The 25,682-nt window shown below is 42.1% G+C and overlaps 3 protein-coding genes across 3 annotated transcripts in view; 1 reads left to right on the top strand and 2 right to left on the bottom strand.

The window, feature by feature from the left end:
* The first annotated feature begins 104 nt into the window (after window positions 1–104).
* LOC118404399 (uncharacterized sodium-dependent transporter YocR-like) lies at window positions 105–8,293 on the top strand. The gene is made up of 13 exons (XM_035803468.1): window positions 105–322; window positions 1,086–1,245; window positions 1,760–1,943; window positions 2,392–2,506; window positions 3,043–3,244; window positions 3,719–3,881; window positions 4,650–4,784; window positions 5,415–5,551; window positions 6,020–6,111; window positions 6,650–6,751; window positions 7,200–7,255; window positions 7,499–7,619; window positions 8,072–8,293. The coding sequence occupies exons 1-13, from the start codon at window positions 287–289 to the stop codon at window positions 8,291–8,293; spliced, it is 1,725 nt and encodes a 574-aa protein (XP_035659361.1). The 5' UTR covers window positions 105–286.
* On the bottom strand, window positions 8,087–13,129 carry LOC118404400. Its single transcript, XM_035803470.1, has 4 exons — window positions 13,044–13,129; window positions 11,507–11,830; window positions 10,592–10,862; window positions 8,087–10,028 (listed from the first exon to the last, which is right to left on the bottom strand). Exons 1-4 carry the CDS (start codon window positions 13,127–13,129, stop codon window positions 9,828–9,830), a joined length of 882 nt encoding a protein of 293 aa, XP_035659363.1. The 3' UTR covers window positions 8,087–9,827.
* Window positions 13,130–14,915: 1,786 nt separating this feature from the next.
* LOC118405145 (kelch repeat and BTB domain-containing protein 12-like) overlaps window positions 14,916–25,682 on the bottom strand; it is an 11,328-nt gene continuing 561 nt past the window's right edge. Inside the window, exons 2-4 of the mRNA XM_035804570.1 lie at window positions 24,684–24,823; window positions 17,867–18,064; window positions 14,916–17,008 (exon numbers count right to left, since the gene is read on the bottom strand). Coding sequence (XP_035660463.1) covers window positions 16,258–17,008; window positions 17,867–18,064; window positions 24,684–24,823 — 1,089 coding nt within the window. The 3' untranslated portion in view covers window positions 14,916–16,257. The remainder of the gene's footprint in view (window positions 17,009–17,866; window positions 18,065–24,683; window positions 24,824–25,682) is intronic.

Raw genomic sequence — 25,682 nt, forward strand, 5'->3', positions numbered from 1 at the left:
ATAAAACGATAACTCACCCGAAGTGAGTGCCTCTTTGTCACAGTATCAAAAGAACCGGTCAGGTCACTATCGGTTGCCTAATTAACGAAGACAGTACTGACGGCTACAGCAGACAACGTGTTTTGAGTGTCTTTCTGATCTGTGGATTTTTGATCAGCGCTTCTTAGTGTAGTTTTCTACAATGATGTGCCTCCTGTGAAGTGAGAGGTTCGTCGCTGGCTCTGCTAGTGTGTGCTTGAAGACTCCTTGAAGCTAAGAAAATCACAGAAGCGACGAGTCGGTAAAAATGGCAGAGACTGAGACAACACTTCTCGTGGGAAAGGTTGGTTTCCTCTACTATTTGTTTGTTTGTTTATTTTATTTTAGACTTTTTTTTACTATAAATCTCCAAGCAGAGGTAATGATTCGGCTCGAGCTCGGTGATTGACAATCTTTAATTCTTACGTGGAAGCAATTGAAGACTCAGAAGTGTATAATAATAAAATACACTAAGAGACACTGAGCGTTGCAGATTAGACTGCATTCTTCACTATAAATCTCCAAGCATATTTACGTGTATCTTTGGTTTTACGTGTAGTGCTATGTGGGGGCGATTACACTTATCGTTTAATACTACATCTACTAACAAGTGACACTAAAGTGACTAAACGTTGCAAAAAGTCGCAATTAATCTAATGCGTCTTCTGCCATGTGTTTGTCTTGTTTTCCTGTACGTATTACCAAGGAGGTTATATCAGATATAACCTCATTGGTATTACAAGGTAGGTATGTATTCGACCAAGGAGGTTATATCAGATATAATCTTATATATCTGATATAACCTCCTTGATATAACCTCCTTGATTCGACGTAAGGGGTTATACCACACCGTCGGGGTTATACCTCCCCTTACGGGGTGGCATACCCTTTCGAGGCTGATGCTGTCTGAAACGTCTGACCATTTCCAAAACTTCGCTTTATCAAGTTGCTTGAGTATTAAACTATATTATTTAGCGTATCTTATTTCCTGGATATCTAACCTTCATCGACGTACCCTACTTGTGATTTGCTAACGTTATTTGTGCCTCTTCTGTGTATGTTAACAGCGGGCTAACAATGCCCCAGACGAAACATCGCCCAGTTCTGCAGAAGATGCCAAGTTCTCCTCCAAGCTGGGGATGTTCCTGACGTCCATCGGGTGTGCGGTGGGGACAGGGAACGTTTGGAGGTTCCCGCGGATCGTCGCCAACAACAGCGGAGAGAAAGGTGGGAGGGACTAATGATGATGTAGTACAATCTCTTTCTGTCTCTGTCTGTCTGTGTCTCTCTGTCTGCCTGTCCCAGTCAGTCAGTCCGTCTGTCTATCTCTGTCAGTCTGTCTGTCTCTGCCTGCCTGTCTCAGTCTGTCTGTCTGTATCTGTCGGTCTGTATCTCTCTGTCCGTCTGTCTCTCTGCATCTGTCTTTCTGTCTGTCTCTCTCTGTCTGTCCCTGTGTGTATGTCTGTCTTTCTCTCTGTGTGTGTTTTTCGGTCTGTATCTTTTTTTCTCTCTCTCTCTTTCTGTCTATTTCTGTCTGCCTGTCTTTGTTTATTTGTACTGTCTGTCTGTTTCTCTGTCTGCCTGTCTGTCTGTCTGTCTGCCTCTCTCTCTCTCTCTCTCTCTCTCTCTCTCTCTCTCTCTCTCTCTCTCTCTCTCTCTATGGAAAGGACACAAAGGGGTTCTGAAGGGTTTTGTAGACTGTTCTGACTGGATGTCTACGTTTTATCTTTATCGTCCGCAGGAGGTCTACAGTTCCTGCTAGTCTGGGTGGCGTTCCTGTTCCTGTGGTCGATCCCGCTCATCGTGCTGGAGTACGCCGTCGGGCGGTTCACCAAGAGGGCGGCCCCGACGACTTTCTACAGACTCCTCGGTGGGAAAACCACCTGGATGGGCCTCTGGATCAACATGATCAACTTTCTTGTTGGGTAAGTTGTTTTGGCATATAGAAAGGTTCTTCCAACAAAAAAAAGTTTTTATTGTTCGAACTTCGAACCCTGGAAGACTGGTCCTAAATAAGGCTAAACAGTATCGTAATAAAGGAATGGAAGGCAAAGGATGCTACCTGAAACAAATGTTCGTTGCTTGAGTAACTAGTATTTGGCGTTTTTCCCAGTGTAAAGTAGAGTAGATTCATTCCTCAAGCAACCGACACCTTGCACACTGCAGTCGTCACTCAGAAATACATCTGGAGCCTTATAGTTTTGCACTTTTATTCGGCCTGTCGGCCAAACTAGTTTTGCTTTGTACAGCTTTTTTAGTGGCCAGAGGCTAAATTACCTATTCGACGTTTCCCCCAGTGGCTACTACAGCGTGCTAGTGGGCTACACCCTGTTCTACATGGCTTTAGTAACTGGTATTTGGTGTTTCCCCCAGTGGCTACTACAGCGTGCTGGTCGGCTACACACTGTTCTACATGGTCCACTGCATGTTCTTCCCACTGCCGACAACTCTGCAGGACAGCCAAGCCATCTGGAGGGGGTTCGTCGATGTAAGCAAAAACACTCTTTGAAAATGCTTGCTAATTAGTGTCATTGTGCATCTGTAGATGTTGGCGTCGACTTTCAAAAGTCGGGAATTTGATTCGGGCTCATAGAAGAGAACAGCATGGCAATAATGTAAAGTTACAAAAGTCAGAATTTGGACATGGGTTTCAGGCTCGAAGAAGAGAGCAACCCCCTCTCCTTTCGCTCTCTTTCTATCTCTCTCCCTCCCTCCCTCTCTTTCTGTCTATTTATCTCACTCTCCTGCTTTCCGTCTTTCTCTCACTCACTATATATATTTCTCTCTCTTACACACTCTCACAATCGCTCTGTATATTCACTCTCACCCTTTCTCACTATCTAATAACGGTGCTAATACACCTCTCTATCTCTATTTATCAATCTATATTTCTGTCTCGCAAGATATATACGGATCGTCCTGACAAGTAGACAGATCAAGCAACACTACATGAGAAGTTCCCCCAACTTACCAAATTACACTTGACATTAAATCTTATAAGAATCTTATTTCTCTCCCATCCAGGAAAGTAGTCTGCCTGTTGCCACCCATTTCGTGGTGACCCTGGGCTGTACCATTGTGATCTGGAGGGGAGTGGAGAGTATAGAGCGGGTGATGAAGTTCATCATCCCGTGGTTGTTGGTGCTGGTTCTGGTGATCTTCATCTGGACATTGACATTGACCGGCGCATGGCAAGGGGTAGTGTACCTTTTCACGCCAGACTGGGGTAAGTACTGTTGGAGTAAATTTTCAGTCATCTGTATAATGTGTAATTGTTGAAGCAATTGCTTGGGAATCACAAACGCTTTCAATACATCGGTATGCTGGATTGTCTTTAAGCTGTGATTTGAATTGTACAACCTGATAAGATAAGAAAGAGAAATGAAATATCAAAAATGAATGCTAACTGTATTCGCCGCTACAAATTATTGTCCTTACCAAGACTTTCGACAGTCAATGAATTAAACAACCACATGCAGCCTTTTATTTTTTTACCTACATCTGTAGAAGTGTGGAACAAAGATGTAACGTCACAATGTCGTTATACTAAAACAATAAGATAGAACTTTGACGTGAAGTCACTGTTTTCCCCATTGTCCTCTCAAGATGGTGAGAAAAATATAAAACAAAATAATTATCATACTACTGCTACTGATGACGAAGAAAAAACAATGACGACACCATCATATTTCATATTCAGCTTTGTTGGGAACCCCGAGACTGTGGGTGGACGCGCTATCCCAGAATGCAGTGGACACAAGCGCGGGCTGGGGCCAGTATCTGGTCTTGGGGACGAGCATGGCCGCCAATCAGGGCGCGGTGCAGATGGGCGTTCTCGTTCCCACGGCCAACAACGCTATCAGGTGAGACATCTTGTTTGTTTATTTGTGTACTGCACGGGTAGAGAGTTTATTTCATTTCTTATTTATCAATCTTGCAGGGTGGTCCCTTCAGTTGTCAACAATTGACTGTTTCAACGCTCAAACGTACGCGTGCACTGGCTTGTTACCAGTGATTCGCCCCATAGCTAAGAGTATGTCTGCATCTTTCGCTTTTCGTTCGCTCTCTCGCTCTCTCCCTTCATTGTCTTCTCACTCTCTCTCTCTCTCTCTCTCTCTCTCTTTCCCATGTCCTTCGTCACTCTTTTTCTCTGACGACCCCTTCAGCACTGCCAGTGCTTACAGAGGAGACCGTTACTTTTGTATATTTGCTTCTCTGGGTGTGCGTATTTTTAGTTTCTGTATGATCTGCCAGCTGAGAAGGTATAGAAAACTAGGTGTGCCTCTGATCGCCCTGTTCAGTATTTCGTAATTTCATTCCACTCTGTGTTTTTATAGGTACGCAGCCGATATTTACCTTCGCCAAGAAGGTTATGTTTTGAGTAGCGTTAAATATGTATGATGAGAAGACTAGCATAACTCGACAGATCGCCTGGATGGATATTATTGATAGTATGTTGGTAGCTATAGGTCTTGGTGAGACCTGGAAACGATTAGATTTTGGACCCCAAACAGCTATAGGTTTGGGCCCCCTAACGGCATGTTTTTTAACCACAGGGCAGGTTTAGTATCAGAATTTATGGGGTCGTGGAACGCTAGTTGTTCTAATTTTCTGGTCGTTCTTCTTTTAAGTCTGATGAGCGCGGCGATGACCTTCGCCACAGTGTTCTCCATGTACACCAGGCTGAACCAGGGACAGTCGGCAGGGGGCGCTGTGAAACTGCTCAAGGAGAACGGACCGGCCAACACTGGGCTTACTTTCATCTGGTACGTTTGTATATTAGATTTAGAGCAAACGTTTAATATCACTAACTGCAATTCCAGATATCCAAATATAGCAACTTCAATCAATAACGTTTGATGCAAGACTAGAATTGCCTTAACACATCATTGTAGATGAAGTTTGGACCTCTAGATAATAAGATCTCTTAGTCTGACGTCTGACCGTTTCCAAAATCATATCCAGTTAACGTTGCTTGAGTAATTGCTTTTCACGTACACAATTATGTGTGTAAAAACGGTACATGCTACTTTCCATGCTTAACACTCAGTAGTTGGGACAGAGTATGGGAGTTGATGAACACGGACCACTGCCAGTGGACTATAATCACCCAAGTTGTGTGGCCCAAGAGCCATATTGACAGGGAGATGGGCACCGCCCTATGCACCATCAGGCGCGGGAAGGACTTTAATTTTGACTTTTTAATAATTAATGCTATTATTCTAATATTCAGGGATCTATCAGTGTACTGTAGCCATTGAAACAATAACATTCCACTCATGTAACTTCGAAAATCCTGCGTTCTAATGTTCTTGTAGTTACAGCAATGTTCCCTTGTTTGGGATAGACTTTTTTTAAGATGCTAAGCAACTTATTATCCCCTTATTTTCCCTCAGGATGCCGATCTTGTTCTCCAACATGACGGGAGGCCGCGTCATCGCCTCACTATTCTTCCTGGCGCTGGCCATGGCGGGGGTCAGCAGTTACGTCATCATGATCAACACTTCCGTGCAGCCATTGGTGGATCTGGGACGTACGTATCTTCATTCTGTCGTTTTCCTCTCTTCCATTGTCCTCCAAGAACAGTCCTGAATTGAAATTCATTTCCATATACAAACACACAAATATTAATAATAAGGAATAAGGTCACCAAAGTTGAAATAAACCGTTCTGAGAAACCCCGCAATAACGGCTCATCAGTACCACTTCCTTGGCGCTTGACCCCAACAAAGGGGTGAAGTTGTCCAGTACATCACCATAACCAGTTCCTTCCTGCTTTCTTTAGCTTTATTAAAACCCGTGTACTGCTGCTGTTTTTTTTCAATCTAAACTCCCAGATCTGCTTGCTCCATTAGATCAGTAAAACTTGACCTCGTCTGTGCTACTGCTGAAGATTTACTTCCCCCTTTAGAATGTTTTGTTGTGGTATGCCACATTGATTATTTGATTGTGATTTTGATTTGATTTGATTTGATTTATTTGTTTCCGTATTTCCCGACAGTGAGGAGGGAAGTGTCTGTGGTATTGCTGAGTCTGTTGTCTTTCCTTCTCGGCATCCCGAGCGCACTGAGCCCCAAGGTTCTGGCTAACCAGGTTTGTCTTTTATATCATCACATTCTGTATATAACTGCACGTTTTATCGGAACTGAGGCAGAAGTGCTGTAAGCAAACCTTGTATACCTTTTTGTCTACTTAAGCACTGGCATTCGACATTTTCCTTATAAATGTAATGTACTAAAATATTACTTTGAACAAAGATGACTCAATTGGTTCTGTTCAGATCATTATTGTGCCTAGACTCACATAGAGCAGAATGTTTCCTTGCTGTTCATGCAGGGTTTATCTTTAATGATGGGTGTTGCTAGTCCTTCCCCTTCTAAAAGCACCCGCACTGAAAGAACCAGTCCTCCTAGAACACAGAATCACTCGTCCCTCCAAATAGATGAATGCAGCCGAGATGTTTTCTAACTCTAAGGAGGTGAGCTGGGGTCTCCTAGTTACCAACTAACTGGAACCAGGAGCTCAACTGTGAAGTTGCTACCAGTTGGGCTACAGGGGTATCTCTCTTTGACGTGTATACGTACTACTCATCATCCTCAATCTGGATAGTTTCATTAATATTTTTTTCCAGGATTTTGTGTGGGGCGCATCTCTGATCTTCTCAGGGCTGATGTTGGTGTTCCTGTTCTGGAGATACGGGTCGTCTGATTTCAGGGTCAATCTGGTCAATCAGGTAAATTGTCTTCCTTTGACTTGACTTTGATTTTATTGACGATGAGACAAGTCATTACAAGGGTCTGCCTAGGCAGCTTTGAGCTGATAGCGACAGAACCTACAAAAATGCGGACGAACATACAAGGAATTCATAACAGGAAACAATGCAATATAATGCAACAATCTACTTTAATAACAAATTATTATTTCTTGAATCAGGCTGCCGTAATAACATAATATTATTCCCTTGAGACACATATATAATTTGGTCATAAACTAAAGAGTTGTACATGTACTCACGGGTTTACGCTTTTCAAATACGTCTCTGAAATGTAACAAGAAAGAAGTGACCTTTGTTACGACCGGGCGGATACATGTTATTATACAAATATGACTCTGTTAATGACGGTGGTTTACGTTACAAGAGCAAGTAAATAGCATCATACTCTGATCCAAACATTTTCCAGGCAGGCGCCGAGGATGGTGACTGGAAAGTTCCCAAAGCCTACGAATGGCTCGTCAAGTAAGTTGCTATCAAAGAAAGGATAAATCACACAGAACTATATACAATCTCGCCACTTCTTCGGATTAAGACCAGACGTAATAAAGAAACTCGAGTGTTTTTTGCTTTCATATTTTGCGTTATGAATACTGTACTAGTCTATAATTCGGTCTAAGCTTCCTATATGCAGACCTCTTTTCTTCCTATCGTCTTTGGAACCATTTCGCTATGTCTTTAATCAATAGCTCTCCTGTACTCCCTTAGGTATGTCCTGCCCATTGAGGGAACAGTTGTTGTTGTGTGGTGGGTTGTCCACACCGTACAGAAAGAGACAGTCCCCTGGTACGAGATCGGCATCGATACGCTGACGACAGCATTCCTAGAGGTGAGAAGTTTAACCGTCTGTATGTCACCACTTTCTGTGTTTCTGAATTTCAGTTTCTGTATGTCCTGCAAGGGGTCGCAGTGCCGATAATGTGTGTTCTATCAGAGGACGCCCGTCCTCTTAAGGGTAGATTCTGCACGTACTATAAGAAGGTGCAGTGTAAATAAGTTCTCCCATATTACCTTTATCGTTTGAGAAGGTGAAGTGTGTCATCTCTGATTGTCCTATGTACAGTTGTGACAGAGCATAGCGACTCTAATAGCATGACGTTACAAAAGATTTGTATCGATCTCTTTGACGTTGCCGAATGCATCGTAACGTTATAAGACCCCTCGGGGGGTATGCACATGCGCTACGTTGTTCTATAGAATATTTCTTTCTATCACCAATACAAACATAAGATTATTTCTTTAATATTGACTACAAATGTCTTTATATATTGTTATTTTCAGTGGACAATACTTTTCACACTTCTCATCGGACTGAACATCATCCTCTGCGTCTTCCAACCACAAGTCTCGCACTGGTGGAGGTCCTTGGCTGCTGCCAGTCATGACAACTTTTCCAGGTGTTGTAAGAAGAGGAAACGGGAAGATGATAAAGACATCGGACTCGAGGAGTTGAACCCCTCTTCTCAAGCCAAAAACGTGGGATATGATACACTACAGAGATGACGTTATCAGGAAATGTTGAAGAACTAGCTCAACCGAAAGCAATTTCATCGGGTTGGTAGAACATAGGACCAGGAGTTTTCGTTTGTATCACCAGTAGCATCTCACAAATGCTTATTTATACGTTATATCACAGGAAAAAGCTTTGAGGAATATGTCTGATATGCACCTAATAGATATATATCCTATATCTCTATAAAAGTTTCATTCTCAGGGAATATCAATATGAAGAAGTTGTATATAGTTTGAAGTGATAATTTGTATCATACCAATTATAGCACTATTTGCTACATCTTTGAGTGGTTACCGTGGCGATTTCAGAAACTTTAAAGAACTAAATCGTAACGTGGTCTAAAGAAACATAATTTTATAGATATTCAATCTAAGTTTAAAGACAACAAATGTAATCCACATAACATTCTCCTATGGCGTCCACTACACCAACAGCAGATTGGTTACTACGCCAACAGTTTAGTTCACTAAAATGCTCAGTTTAGAATCAAACATCTGAAAGTATTGATCTGTGTTGACACTTGTTTTCATAATAAAACGCATCTCCACATCGTCTGTGTACAGAATGGTGTTTTCTTTAGAAGCATGAGTACAGAATATTTCAACTTGACAACCAAGGGCAACAATGCAACATTTCTGTGATTGCAGACCGTTCATATAGATTAGATGTTGATATGCCCTTTGGCATATAAATGGATAAAATACAGCAAAATTGCAGTCCAACTCTGAGGAAAAGTACAAGAAAGTAGACATTGACGGAACATTTCTTATTAGTAATACTCAACAGTAGATCCAATTATGCATTGTACATGCATCCGGTGATTTTATTTGCATTGCTACCTGTACATGAGTACTTCTCATCCAAGATCAAGTATAAAGTCAATGAACTGTAGAACATTATAACATGCGGAGAGATCAAAGAATAAAGATGCAACTATAACATAGCACAATTCTTTCCATAATGCACTGTTCTGTAAAGCAGCATTTCACAACATGTTTGCTGAAAAAATACTAACACGTAAAGTTAATTATTGCAGCATATGAATGGCTCTACATCAGGAAATATAAACTCGACCAAACTTTACCTTATATGGCTGTGACGTAAGCATTTTCCGCCATGTTGGATAATAGAACCTGGAAGTTAGCAGGTGATGCCAATGCAACTATCCTTAACGGGTTTGATCAATGCAAGGCCATTTGACCACTTTAAGGCAATAAAGACCAACAAACCATGCCAAATTGACAACGTTTGTACCACGAAGAGGGCTCAGAGCTATCATGGTATTTTCAAATCTGTTATAGCCAAAGTTTGTTTTAATTCGTGATGGCAATCTTTTATGTACAGCTTTGAAAAATGGGTCCAGATTTGATACTAAGTAAAAAATCAAAGCAATGAAGCTTTAATTCTGACACCTGAACATGTCACTGTGCATGTGTAGGTCTTCAATCAGATTAAAATAGAACCTGCTTGGTCTTCCAGCTTTAACCAGCCAACATGGCGGCTGTGACGTCACGAATAAACCCACTACACGATAGGCGGCGCGACATACACGCTGGTAGCCTCGCTATCGGTCCTCTGGCGTGACGTCACCGTTGGGACCACAATCCTTGGCGCGTCTTCCCATGATGCCTTCTTCTGCTCGGCCATGCGCTGCATGACCTCCCACTCGGTCACCTGACCTTCCCAGCAGCACTTGCTCTGCTTGAGCGAGCTCCTTGGGCGACCCTGTATTCAGATGGAGGGGAAAGAAAATAAGTAGGTGTAAAAAGACAGCAGTGCTTGCGAAGAGTCTATATCACGCACCGAGAACACATCTCAAATGCTAAAGTACGAAATAAATATTGGTCATTGGCCCATACGAAGACACAAACCAAAGCTCCTAACCACACAAAAGAGAAAACTGAAGTGGTACGACTCATGGTGATCGGAACTAGCCAAAACTATAACGCAGGGATCCGCCTGGGGAGGAAGTGAAACACTAGAAATCAGAAAACCGAGAAGGGTGGAGAAAACTGGTGCCAACTGTAAGTAGTAAGACTAAGGGATAGATGAGGAGACACCCAGTACAAGACTTAGAAGGAAGGCTAGAAGGCTAGAAAGGATAATTCTATGCGTCAATTCACCGGGCTGGCCACTGAACAAAAAGATGACCACTTTTGGACGGTGGAGCCCATCCCTCTTCTTCTATCGCGTCTTACCTCCCCAAAGACCCCAAAACAAAATAAAGTATCCCACTTGATTAAGAAAAGTCTTACTAAGTGCCTTTCCCAAAGGCACAAGATCCTTACCTCGAATCGCACCTTGTCCTTCGTGGTGACCTTGGTGTCCGCCTTCTTTCCGCTCGAAAATGACGTAGACGACGGTTTCCTTGGAAACGCCCTTCGAAGCTGTTCGATCTTGACGGGCGCGCAGAGGGTCTTGGGATTGGTGTCCCAGTTGGGGTAGCTCTGGTTCAGTCGGAAGGTCACCCTCTTCTTCTTCCTCTGTTTCGCACAGCCGGCGCATGCGTACTCGCCGAGAATGCTGCAGTATTCCGGTTTTGGGTCGTCTGCCATCGGACTGAATGAATGAATGAATGAATGAATGAATGAATGAATGAATGAATGAATGAATGAATGAATGAATGAATGAATGAATGAATGAATGAATGAATGAATGAATGAATGAATGAATGAATGAATGGTTTATTTCGTTAATACATTGCAGCCGGGGAGGGCACATTAAAATCTAACCCATTGATAAAAACAACTGCACTATCTGGCAAAGCACCAACGTACCTACTTTGTTGGCAAAAGATAACTAAATGAGAGAAATTGCCAAGTATATTACATGTCGATACTGATCGTAAAAGCTTAAAGAATTCTTAAGTACATTTATAAAAGAATTTGTATCTCATGTTATCGTTAAGTAACCTTGTCAGGTATGGAGCAGGTAAGTCTCTATATCTGTGTGTTTTATACTTAATAGATCTGAATTTGTTTGAGTTTCTAGTATTCATACTACGAAACAGAATACTAATACAGTAGAAGCAAGTTAATTGCACAACGGATTAACGCACACTTCTGTTAGCTGCACGAAATCCCAAAACCCCAAACCGGTGCGATCCACCTAGATAGCTTCACATTATTGCACCATCCGGATAATTGCACGAAATTTACTGGCAGATAGGCCGTGCAATTAAGCGACTTCTACTGTATTCTTACTGTTTCTGACACGTTCTCGTTCCCAGCTTGTGGTCCTCTCGTCTCTCGGGTAGCGGGGTGACGGCTCGGGTCGGGCAGGGGTCAAACCGGGACATGAGAGAGAAGTGGTCTTTTTTTGGAGGCGGCGCCGCCATCTTCCCGTTCGTCCTGGTCCACTTGTTGAACGTCAGGAGTTCAAGTTCGACCGCTCGGCGCATGGCCTCGACGTCATGTTCGGTGATCTCGTCGACGGTCGGCGAACGGTTCCGATCTTTGCCGAAGATGCGTCGGGAAATGTCGACGTTGAGGGAGTCGCGCCCGCGAAACGTGCCTAGCGGGCGAAACCTGTGGTAAAACAAGACCATAGCATGTCCAGGTAAAAAGATATGAATAATAAATTGAAGTTCTGCTGCAGTACCAAGGTCACACACCAGGGGGGGCCAAAAATGAAATTGACCTTCGTCTTCCCAACCTTTACTTACATACCATCATCGTAGTCCATCAAGAGGTTCTAAAGTTATGCTTACCACAAATATCCGGAAAGACAAACACACACACACACAGACAGAAAGACACAGACAGACACACCAAAAAACTATACCTCAATTTTTCATGGAAGTAATAACACGGATTAGAAAATATAATATAATCGGGAAATGGAGGTGTTGAGAGAGTCGCGACCCCGAAACGTGCCTAAAGGGCGAAACCTGTGGTGAAATAACACGGGTTGAAAATATGGTATATATTACGGGCTTTTCAATAAAGCAATTCTTCATGTGTCAGGAAAGGGTACCCCTGTTCATCGTTGCTTAGTTTCAACATAACCTCCACCAGGCCTTCCTAAGGGGGTTAGGATAATAGAATTCGGCGAGTCTCAAATTTGGACAATGAATTGTCCAGGAGAGTCAGTACAAGCTATATTAAAGGTGAACATAGCAGAGTTCCCCTCTAATATTAAGCAAATTATTCTTATAGCCCTGTATAGCCAGCGTAGTCAGTCTGGTACAGAACAATGTTAACGCAGCTATAACCATGCATGTTTACAAGGGGAGAAAGGTACTGCACACTGGACTGTAACTAAGATACCAAGTTCTTACGCTAGTGTTGTGACGTGAAAAATGTTGTGAAAAATGTGACGCTTACATGGCTCACAAGTGATCGTAACAATATACTTGTATGCACATAAAATTACGCTCCGGTTGGTTCCATTTTGTATACACCTCAGTTAAAACTTTTTAAAGAACTTAAATTATAGCAACATTCACAAGAGATATCGCAATACCGATATCATACTTGTATGCACATAACATTACATTACGGTTGGTTCCATTTTGGTAACACTACAGTTAAAACCTTTTTACAGAACTTCACGAAAAGGTAGGATTTGATACTTGTTACTAAAATGTGAAAAACATCATAAACAAAGCAGACATCGATATTTTACACTGTACATGTATGTATATTGCACTCATTACACTCCAGTGGTCCTATTCGCTATAAAAACCTCAGTTAAAACTTTTCACAGAACTTGTAACATATCTTCACAAAACACCTTTACCTTTCTGTTGGCATTGAACGCCCCGGCTGCACCTTGACTTGCACTGTGTCTCTTCTGATGATACTCGGCAGTCTGTACGAAGCCATTTCCTTAGTCTTAAATGTAGACCAAATTCTCTCACTACAGTGTTGAAAAGCGCTCCTAGTTTGAGCACTTTTACTCACGATTACGCCCTGAATACTCAAGTCCAAAAGCGTCCGAAAAACTCAGCTGGTGCTTAGTTACATGCCTGATGTATGATTCATTATACAAAACCTTACAATAGTAGACTTAAAAACTCATTTGGCAGAAAGCTTGCACTGGTCACCCCTACAGTGACTTGTACTTGTCCAAACATTACAAAGCTTTCACCAGTTATGGACCTGACCATTCGGTAAAGGGGGGTGGGGTTCGAAAAATAGGTCAGGAAGGGCTTTCTTGACAACGCGCGCCGGCAGCGGTGGCAGGTAAACACGCCCTTTTTATTTTGCAATTAAGCGTTAAGCTTCCATTCTTCGCACAACAGCAAACGGTGACGGCCTTAATGGTCGTCATGGTTACCATCGACCAAACGAGTTAGGAGTGACATTAAGGAGATCAATTGGTCAAAGAACACCTTTCCTTTGCAATTACGTTTGGTAAGACTTTGATGAAAAAGCTTTTCGCGAATGTTCGCCGCACAATTTGCGTCTATTATTATTTAACGTGTTTCAAAGTCGGGGAGGTAAGAACGAAGAAAAGTAACTTCTAAGGGTTGAGAGCTTGAACAAACAGTAGTATTAGGAGAGCGGTAGCCAATTCTTGCACCCGTAATCCGATTAGGAGTCATAACTAAACTAGGCACAGAAAGGTTGGGATATTAACTTTGATATTATATTTCCCTTATTTCTGCATACATTTCAATGTATTATATATTAATAGAAAGCAAGTGTGATTTCCTTTCCTATGGTATCAAACTCATTATCATTTTTAACTAATGGAACACGCACAAGGCCTGCTTACGTGAGTGGGTCACCCAAATTCCCCTACGCTAAGTACTTCGCGTGTGTCAGTGATTCAATCAATCCTCTTTTCACGTCACGTTTGTTATACAGAACATACAAGTTTGTTTTAGCACATTTGAGTAGAGTATATCTGCCCTTTCGGCAGTTGGAGTTAATATTCCAAACTTTTTGTGCCGAGTTTAGAAAGGGTCAGGGTACACATGGTCTACATGAGCAAAGTTTTCGTCGTACAAGCCATGCAATTAAGAGAGTTTTGACTTTGACTCGTCTTGAAATCACTTAATTTTCATTTTTGGTGAAACCATTGCGCGTTAATTCTTCAACACCTTTACGTGTGGGTGAAGGAATCAAGCTAGACATACCCACTCGGTCTCCTGAAAAGATTGGTCTCGTAATTGTAGCTATTCAACAGGGTGGCCTATCGGATTTTCAATCCATGTGTGCACGCGAAAAAAAAAATTGTATATCTTTATGGGAATAGTAAAACTTGGCCGAAATAGGGGGATAGTTTGTCAGAGGATTTGACCGGTCTTAGGATTGTACAGCCACCTACATAAGGTCAATTTAAACCCTCATTGACTGATATTACTGTAAATGCAGAAATGTTCGCGGTGGATTAATATTCGCGGTTTTGGCGGCGACCACTTCACCGCGAGCTTAAATCCACCGCGAACATTTTCTATTAAGGTATTAGACTGCAGTCGATGGTGTTACCGCGAACTTAAATCTACCGCGAAAAGTCATTTTCCCCGATACCGCGAAATTAAATCCCCGCGAACTTAAATATTTACAGTAATCCTGCTATTCGTAAGGGAGTTTTAGAGCCCTTGTGACACCTGTGTATATGGGTAGGATAATTCGACAAAACATGCCTTAAAAAGAAAACCTCTTTTATTTCAAGAAAACCTCTTTTATTTCCATCAATCTATACAAGTACAGTCAAACCTGTCTATAGTGGCCACTCAAGGGACCGGACAAATGTGGCCACTATAGACAGGTGGCCTCTGTATAGAGGTGGCAACTTGTAGATAAAATACACAAGGGACCGACAAAACGTGGCCACTATGGACAGGTGGCCCCTCTGTAGAGGTGGCCCCTAATACAGGTTTGACTGTATAAAATTTGAGCGAAATAACATACTATACGTGATCAATGAACGAATAAGCCTAGACAACAACAAGTCGGTGGGAAAATGCACAACGGGAGTGAATATAAACTGTCTAGAGTAGTACCCAGGTACAACATTAAAAATAAAAATGCAGGAAAAACAGAGCACAAGTAGCCAAATTTGGAACTGCGTATGTGAAGTGTAATGCATTGTGAGAAATATGTCAAATTATTGTTTACAAATTAGAGGCCTACAATTTAAATTGTGAAACATCTTATCATTGAACAAGTCCCTTGGATGATGTAACTTCTGAGACAAACCGTGCTAAAGCTAAGGCACATAACATCAACTTGATAATGAAAAGGTGTCCCACCTTGATAAGTAAGACAAAAAGTAAGGTAAAGGAACTGGAATGAACTACCTCACTTGACTAAAATAAACCGACACCCAGTAAACCTGAAAAATGCGAAGCTATCATCTGAAAATAGTCCTTCCTCGCCACTTTACTCTACATGCCCTTATGTACATGCATATGTCGATGAATGTTAGACATCAGGTAATAAGATATGCCAAATTGCCATTACATGTACCAGCAAGTCAGACAGCTCTGGTTGCATCCAACAAAAAATAGTGGATGCTATCTGAAATTATTCACCTTTTCCAAAAACATATTCAGTTTTCTGAGTCAATGCTAGTCGGCATCCTTATGCAGGGCTCGAAATACCACCTGCATATGCAGGTTAGTGCAGGTAAAATTGGAGCTGGGCAGGTATTTCTAGTGTCTACCTGCACCGGTCCACGTAGTGGGTTTTATACATAGATGTCCTATGATATAGGTGTACATAGATTATTATCGCATTGACTGTTACCACCTATAAAGTATAGAAGAATAAATATGCCTCCTGAACAATTTTAGTATGATGCAGAAGAAAGTATTTCAAGCCCTGCTATGACCACCCTATGCAGTAAGACCCGGCAGGTAGATGCGTGCCACCGGGAGCATGTGGACACTTGGCGCGTAATAACTGTGTGGCAGGGTGGCCTGTAGGTCTTTCCAAGCATCTGCAGACCTGTCATACACATACACGAGAGGGTTTTCGTCGTCATCTGTGGCAGCTGCATACTAGGGCTGTAACCATACATGCAGCTGGTTCTCCAGTACAAAAAGACGGGGGCCGTTATAGACAGTCAGGTTTCCTGGGTTCGGCCAGCCTTGCAGGACCTGCCAGCAGTCAGACTCTGTGTCGTACACCATGGTCTTGGTAAACTTCTTGTCTGTGCAGAAGATCTCTGTTCCCATGGAAACGGCTGTGCAGACCTTTGGCATAACTTTCGGTGGAGTCCGCTTGCACCAACGGTCCTGGCTTGGGTCGTAGCGATACATGTCTGTGTTCATGATCAAATAGAGGTGAGGACCACAGGACAGGGCCTGAGAATAGGACATTGGCACTTTACTGTCAAGTTCCAGCTGTGAACACTCCTGCCACTGGTCCTTGTGCCAGGTGTACTTGATGATTTGGACCAGAGCACTAGCATTTTTCCTTGTCCTTCCGGCCGACAGGCGATACAAAACCCCATCAACGCCTATCAGGCACTGCCTCTTGATGTGGCGTATCTTTTTAGGCCAGCGTATTGGAGGTATACTCGTACGTTCCCACACATTACCAGCATTGTTGAACTCAAACACAATCGACTTTTCATTATTGAAATCCAAATAGTCCCCCACCATGATGTAGATGTCGTTGTCACTGGTAACGGTTAAGGTCCCCTTTAACCGAATGACCTCTTCAGGATAGCTGCAAGTGATGTACTTTCCTGTCCGAGGGTTCATGAAGAGCATCCCATGCTCTCCAGGCTTGAGCTCATCATTGTCCCTGGAGACAAGAGAATTTACTGTTAGTAAGACTGGCAATAGAAATCGACTGCAAATTCACAGCAGCATATCAAGCAAGCAAACAAGAAAATGACACTATAAAAGCTGGGAAATATTTTCTCTCTTTGCTGCTTTGTGACGTAGACGTAGTAAAGGGCATTGTGCAACAACCAAGGTTGCCGAGGAGTTACCAAAAGATAAAAAAGGGAGGGTAAACATTTAATTTTGTGATGATCGACAAATGCTGATGAAACAATGTAGGGTACACCTTACATCGTGACACAAACTTCTAACACATGAATGTAGAAAAATCAAAGGGAGCAACTAGCCTCTGTTGGCTGATGTCATGGATTATGCCAATTTGTTCTGGAATAATCGTTGTGTGTCTTCAGCTTGACTTTGGCTTAGCTTTGTTTTCTTTGGAATCCAAATTGTCTTCAGTCTGAATTGTCTTACAACCTTTCCTATTGGACATCTGAAATTGTCTTCATTCATAGTTAGAGTATAAAAGACCTGTTTCTTGCAGATCACTTCAGTGTCACTGACGAAGGAAAGTGGATTCTTTCCGAAACGTCTGAACGTTTCAAAACCATATCCAGTTGCTTGAGTAACTATTTTTGGCGTATCTTATTTACCTGGATGTCTAACCTACATCGACGTGTTGTGTGTCATTGTTTTCTCGTTTCTTGGGGGGGGGGGGGCAAATAAAAAAAATTCACTGGAATAATCCGAAGACCTGTCTTGTACCAGCTTTGGAGACATATAGGTGTATGTTGGAATCAGGTGCATCTATGGGACTAACACTGTTGTGGAATACACTAAGTGTTGAAGTGATAAGAAGAACAATATGAATGCATACTCTGGGAAAATTATGGCCATTTCCATTGTGTCCATCCCGAATCTCTTCATCTCATTGGAGGCCTCCTTTACCACATTCCTGATGGCAGATCTCCCAGGATCCTCCCTGACCAGGGGGTGATCCAAGATGGCCACCATGTTGTACGGGGTCAGCAGGTTGAAGCGTATGTGAGGGAGGATGCTGGGTAGGTGGTGCAGTCTGTAGGGTATAGGGAAAGGGTTACTGATCACATTGACATCTGATCACAAGTGGAATCTGGAACTTTGAGGTCTCTTTTCTGTGCTGAATACAAAATGATTCAGAAAAACATTAGAACCTTTAGATCAATTCCCCCACGGTTGTGAATGGGAATCTTCACTGCATTGTTGGTTTGCTTGTCTGTTTGCTTATTTCTTTATAAACTGACAATAGTATAAGCTGATATTAGATGCCACCATACAATGTACTTCCTGACCTAGAACAAGGATCATAGGTACCAATAAAGAGAAATTAACCGGATACTGGTTGTACCGTATATCAACTTAATGAATCTATTCATAAAACTGAGAGACACTTTTGTATAGCACCCACCTGTCCTCCCTGCTGTGCTGCACCCATCTCACCACAGCCTCCCACACTGTTGTCTCCTCTTTAACATCCAGCTCATCATGGCTGATGATCTCAGTCAGCTGATTCACACTCAGGCTGCAGAAATCCTCTCTGGAGGCAATCTGTGGATGTACAGGGCACAAGTACATGTGGAGGATTATGGATATGTGTCTGACAATTTCCCATGGCACCACTTGAGGCATACTCAATTTGACTTGCTTGCCTTTTGTACAGCTTTCCAAAACTAACAGAATATGTTATCATGGTCAATACATGCTGTTGCAATAATTTTGAAACTAGAAAATATACTATAGCCACCATAACATTAAAGTTTGCTGTCTCAAGAAGATATTATCAATACATTAAATTTTGTTACTTCTTATCACTACATTGAAGAGACAAACCTTCTTAAAGTGCCTATAGATACACTGCAGTTTCAGTACACTGCCCAGAGAGAAGACATCAGCAAACTTGTACAGGTCCACACAGGTGGAGTGATGCACGTTCATGGCCATGTAGCTGCTGCAGGTGTCTCTCACATAGTCCAGTTGGAGGAGGTCGGCTGCCTGGTACAGGGGCTGCACTTTGTCCAGGGACACATGGAGGGTTCCCGAGTAGATGTAACTCAGGATCTCCCCAAAAAGGTCTGCATCCAAACCCTTGAGAAGAATAACAATGATATTGAAATTAACATCTGTAAAATGGCAGTAAGAAGCAACTAGAAAAATGTTGTTAGATGTTTTGGGTACCATTCTATGCCTAAATTTGTCAGTGACTAATCAAGAACTAGGAATTGATATGTAAATGAGCAAAAGAATCTTTAGGTAGTCCAGAATAGGCCTTTCATTGTCTTTAACTCATTAGCATATCAATTCAAAGTTTACAGACGCCATGACAGATTACAGCTATTGATCTACAAACCTTTAGTTTCCACAAAACATTTTGGAGCTTAAACTACAATTGTCAGGGTTTATCTTCTTAATTTAGGGTTAGAATCGGCACTAAAAGAGTGGTATTGCGCTTCGTATAGCTTTGGGTGAAGTGTAGAAACCTTGTAGATGTGTGTGTATGTGGTGTGTGTAGGGGGGGGGGGTGTAGGGAACGACCACAAATAGACCTGCCTCCCATTCAACAGGTTATTTGGTGGGGAGGGGGGCAAAACGTACAGTATAAGGAAACGGCCCCAAATACCTCCCACCTTCCCCAGTTTTCAAAAGCTTATTTGTTATCAATGTTGCACGATTCGTTTTCACTGGCTCAATACTATCGTTAACTACACCAAAGCGGCCCTAACGTTACCTGTATGACAACCGTCTTCTGCCGACTTTCCGCCATGTCACTTGTAAACATGGCCCTGAAGTAGGGGCTGGCCGCGGACAGAACAAGCCGATGGCAGGGAAACAACCGGCCATCGACTTCAAGGACGACATCCTGCAGTACCCGAGCCTTCTGTAAGTCGCCCACAGTTCCAAGAAACCCGTGCTGATAGCTCTCGTCTTGGTAGGAACGAGGACGAACTGCGCTGGCGTGGCGTCTTCTCTCTACGGCAGCCATGTTGATGATGATGACGGCGCTGTACCTCCCAGGGGGACCCTCGCCTGATTACCCACATATGTAGCGGTATGGCGTAGACAACTGAATCAAATCATGTAAAGTATATCCAACACAGTGGTATCTTTAGAACACTATCCCAAACGTGGCTTAGCTTGTACCCCCCTTCGTCCCGGTTCATCACTGGGGTGGATTTTCTTATCCAGACTGCTAAGCCATATTGGGATAGTGTTCTTGCCGCAAAAGCGCCACCTACATCGGCTACATATAGCGACAACAAGCAGAAATCCAGTTAGAAGCTCGGAGGAAGATGTCCGATAGACATAGAAACGTAAGCAGGTGAGAAAAACTGGTTGTGAAAAAGAAAATTCTTATGTCCTATGATCTACCTACCTGATGAAATTATTTTCGGAGAACCCAATCTTGTAAGGGCTATCAATAGTAAAAAAAAATAAATAAAGACACATATCACGAAAATACATCATTTCGTGATATATCTCTTTAGTTATCATTATACCCCCCTCACAATAGGCGCTATATATATATTGTAAGGGCTCCCTTGGAAATCAGTTACCAAATTAACTGAAAGACTAGTAATACCCCCCTCACATTAGGCGCGATTCGATCGGACGACGCGTCTGCGAGCTCTAATTTACGAGGAGGCATGACCCTGATGCCGACGAAGAAATGTCAGAGTTCCCCCTTCTGGTAACTGATTTCCAAGGGAGCCCTTACAAAATTGGAAGAAATTAAGACACAGAAAAACAATTACTAACATAGAACTGAATGAATGACAAAGTCACACAAATTAACATAAGGTAATAAACATAAAAATTCCGGAACAATAGATGAAAACTCAAAAGAATAATAATAATCATGAGCCAAAATTACCAGTGCAAACTAGATGGCTATGCCCTTACCAAGTTGACTGTGTAAATTGTTTGCCGTTGTTTTGACCTGTGTTTAGATCAACGAGTATAAACCTGTATTGGTAGAAATGTGTTTGTAATTAGTTTTATTTACAAAAAAACATCTTCTTGCAAAATACACATTCCAATAGCAGTAGCTGGAGTGACAGCTCTGTCATAAAGGCATGCTATACTCAAGTCGGATGGTTATTTTCATTAGTAAATATATAAAAGTTCTTTTATTAAAACTTTGTTGGCAAAATTGCGCAAATAAATGTTATATCTTTCAGGTATAGTTCAGTGGCCTTCACGCATACGCAATTTACATGTTAAGTAGACTTTACATTTTCTGTAAAAGTGTTGTAAAGATTACCAAGACAAGCTCTACTATTTTAATTCTCTGACTGGACTACTACAATGTTTTAACAACTTTCTTTAAAAGGTTTTTCACTGCACAGGGTTAAAGTTGATCCGTATCTGTATCTGCAACTGCTGATAGATGGCAGAAGGGATAGGCCTTTCCTAGAGGCATGCTGTACTCAGGTCAGTGCCCTTTGCTAGAAGGCATGGTAGGTACATACGTGCCACTGGGAGGTGTGAATCTGGAGTTAAATATTTTCCACTAGGCATGCTGGCCTTCAAGTCTCTCCAGGTATCAGTAGACCTGTCATAGACATATACCAGATTGTCTGACTGTTTTGAGGCAGTGTTCAACTTCAAGGCTTCAAACCATACATGCAGCTGGTTGTCCAGGACAAAAAAATATGGCAACGGGTCATCATAGAAATTTCCTGGGTCTGGGTCCAGCCAGTCTTGCCGTTCCTGCCAGCGATCAGACTCTGTGTCGTACACCATGGTCTTGCTGAACTCTCTGTCAGTGCAGAAGATCTCTGTTCCCATGGAAACGGCTGTGCAGACTTGGAAATTTGGTGGGGTTGGCTTGCACCAACAGTCCTGGCTCGGGTCGTAGCGATGCATCTCTGCGTCTATGAGGAAATAGATGTGCGGACCACAGGACAATGCTGTGCAGACGTCCACTGGTGATAATCTGACCATAAGTTTGAGCTGTGAACACTCCTGCCACTGGTTTGTATGCCGGTCATACTTCCTGATCCACACCGATGTACTGATTTCTCCCCTTTCCGCAAAAAGGTAATATAAAATCTTATCAACTTCAACAAGGAACTCGTGAAACTCATTTCCTGACATGTCATCAGGCCTTTGAAATGTGGACATACTAGCACGCTGCCACACATCAGCTGCATGGTTGTACTCTAACACAGCCAACTGATCAGTACCCTTCGGTTCTTCAGTCCCGATGTAAATATTGTTGCCACTGGCAGCAGTTATCGGATTGATTGATGGAAGGTCCTCCTGAGAATAACTGCACCTGATGTACTTCCCTGCTCTGGGATTCATGTAGAGGATCTCATGGCCAATGCCATTGGTGCTGCAATGGACAGAACATAGTGTAGACTACGTCGATGTAGGTCAGACATCCAGGTAATAAGATACGCCAAAGAGTACTTACTAACTGGATATGGTTTTGGAAACAGTCAGACCAAAACAACAGGAGCTAATTGACTCATTTGCATTAACTGTGTCTTAGCTTGTTTCCTATTGAAATCCAAAATTGTCTTTAGCCTTTCCTTTTGTTTTGTATTTGAATCCAAATTGTCTTCAACCTAAACTTATGTCTTACAATACAAAGTTTCCCATTGGACAGCTAAAAATTGTCTTCATTCAGAGTAAGGGTATAAAATACGTCGACGTAGGTTAGACATCCAGGTAATACAATACACCAAAAAATAGTTACTCAAGCAAATAGATATGGTTTTGAAACGGTCAGATGTTTCGGATAGAATCCACTATCCTTCGTCAGTGACTGAAGAGATCTGGAAGAAACAGGTCTTTTATACTCTAACTATGAGTGAAGACAATTTCAGTTGTCCAATAGGAAACGTTGTAAGACAATTCAGACTGAAGAAAAAACAAACAAAGGTACGTCAAAGTCAAGCAAAGGATAGCAAGGCTAACACACAGTTAATGCAAATGAGTCAATTAGCTCCTGTTGTTTTAGTTGCAGGAGCTAAAAGTTGTGTTTAGGGGGGGTAGTGCTATGTCCCAAGTGCCAGAACTTTTTTTTGGTGTAAGGGTGTAAAAGACCTATTTCTTCCAGATCACTTCAGTGTCAGTGACAAAAACTGGTGGATGCCAGTTGAAATGGTGGATGCCATCTGACCATTTCAAAAACCATATCAAGTTGTTTGAGTGACTACTTTTTGGCATATAGTGTAGACTATCAATAAAACAGGATTGCGAATTCAAGTCAAAATTTCAAGCAATCATACATACAACAGTGTACGCGGTGGCCTACATTTAAGTGGACGTCTGACTGAAGCTGCTGTACATGTACTTTGACGACAGAACCAGTTCTAAACTAAATTTGTGTTACCCTTGACATAGAATGGGAATATCATGCTGACATGCAAAATGGACATGTGGAAAAACAACAAAACTAGAAAAGGTTAGTTTTCTATCATTTTTTTTCTCATTTTTCATCCATCCATCCATCCATTCATCCATCCATCCATCCATCCATCCATCCATCCATCCATCCATCCATCCATCCATCCATCCATCCATCCATCCATCCATCCATCCATCCATCCATCCATCCATCCATCCATCCATCCATCCATCCATCCATCCATCCATCCATCCATCCATCCATCCATCCATCCATTTATTCTTGTACTGACGTTTCCATGATAATCATGGCCATTTCCAGTGTGTCCATCCCAGGTCTCTTGTTCACATTGGAGGCCTCCTTTACCATGTTCCTGATGGCAGATCTCCCAGGATCCTCCCTGACCAGGGGGTGATCCAAGATGGCTGCCATGTCATCTGATGTCAGTAGTTTGAAGCGGATGTGAGGGAGGATGCTGGGTAGGTGGTGCAGTCTGTAGGGTACAGGGTAGGGGTTACTGATCACATTGTCATCTGAAACTGATTAGATGACCGTAATCTGAAATACCACACCAAAATAATCAACAAAGACATCAGATTTTGAAAACTTTCAGATTATTTTCTCCTATACAAGATCACTTCCAGACAGCAAGTTTATAAACATATGACAGATAACAGTGTAACATGACTAACAAGAAAACATTTTTCCAATGACCTAACAGCTTGATGAAGCTACTCTACTAATCATATAACTGAAATGTTTTTCAAATGTCTCATTTCTCAACAGTTTTCTGGACATTTACAATCCACATTGTATTATTGGATTTTCCTACATCAAAATATCATGTTTATATTTAAAAAAATCATAATTATGTCATGCCTGGGCCGCAAAAATGTTTGATACAGGTGTTCCGGACCGTGTCATAACTTTCTGTATCACACGGGTTCTAAGTTGTATCACACGGGCTTCCTTCGAGTAAATCTATCTATTTCGAACAGGCTGAATACGGCACGGTTGAAAATTCGAATACTGGATTCGGACGTTGGAATTGCTGTTGTTACAATCGTTTCTCAACTTCTGGTGCATTTTGCATCAAAACATGCATTTTCTCAGGTGGGTATGACATAAATAAAATACAACACGTTGTATTCCGCATCACCCTCGGTCCCAGCCCTCCCACGGGTCGGATCACCTTCCGGTCTTCGGCTGTCGGGCGATCCTTCCCTTAGTCGGGCAGGGAACATCAGTTGATATGGAATACACCGTGTTGAATTCTATATATATATACATATATACCCACCTGTCCTCCCTGCTGTGCTGCACCCATCTCACCACAGCCTCCCACACTGTTGTCTCCTCTTTAACATCCAGCTCATCGTGGCTGATGATCTCAGTCAGCTGATTCACATTCAGGCTGCAGAACTCCTCGCTTGAGGCAACCTGTGAAGGTGTACATAACACTGTTGACATGTTGGTCTTGTTCGAGTTACCCAGACAAGAAGCAAACAAACAAACATTACGTTTCTGATACATTATTTATTTATTGGAGTGGGTACCAGTATAATGTAAGTGGAAAAAATAGGTATTTCTTACAAAGATTTACCACCACCAGCAGTGGAACCGAGTGCTGATATAAAAAAGTAGCGGGTTCCGAACTGAATTTACCAGTGCTCTGGAACTTTTCAGTACTGGAAGACCAGTGCTGTAAAAACTTCAGCTCTGGACGTAATAGAAATATAGTACTAATGTACTACTACGTAATCAGATTCAGGTCATGTCCAGTCCAGACTTGGACCTGATCCTTTGAACCTGGACTGGACCTGGACCAGAATTTTCTAAACTGGTACCCAAAAAAGTTTTAACCAAGTACATGCAAGCTAAACATGTAGCTAACTGTCTTTTCTAGTGATAAATTGTCATCTTTATATGCGCAATTGCATATTTGAATCTCAAAACAAGTTTTCTTGAGTTTCAACTGCAAAATTATCACGATTGTCATTGATGATTCCGGATTTACTTATCCAGAAGTCTTAAAAAGTGCTAAAAAAAAGTGATTTAGTTTGTTTAGGTCCGGACCTGTACCTCAACAATTTTTTAGGTACGGTACAGGTACAGGTATTTAGGTACACAGCCCTACTTAAAGGCATCCTAAGCAATATTACAGCATTAAAGGTGGAAATATTCTGAATAAGGCAGTCTGTATAATGTTGACATCTAATGCACTCTTTTAGCACATTTACTTCTTTATTTCATGAATCAAGCTGTTAAAAACAGCACAGGAACAAGTCGCATGACGCAT

The sequence above is a fragment of the Branchiostoma floridae genome, chromosome 17, assembly GCF_000003815.2.
Source record: "Branchiostoma floridae strain S238N-H82 chromosome 17, Bfl_VNyyK, whole genome shotgun sequence".
Lineage (NCBI taxonomy): Eukaryota > Metazoa > Chordata > Leptocardii > Amphioxiformes > Branchiostomatidae > Branchiostoma > Branchiostoma floridae.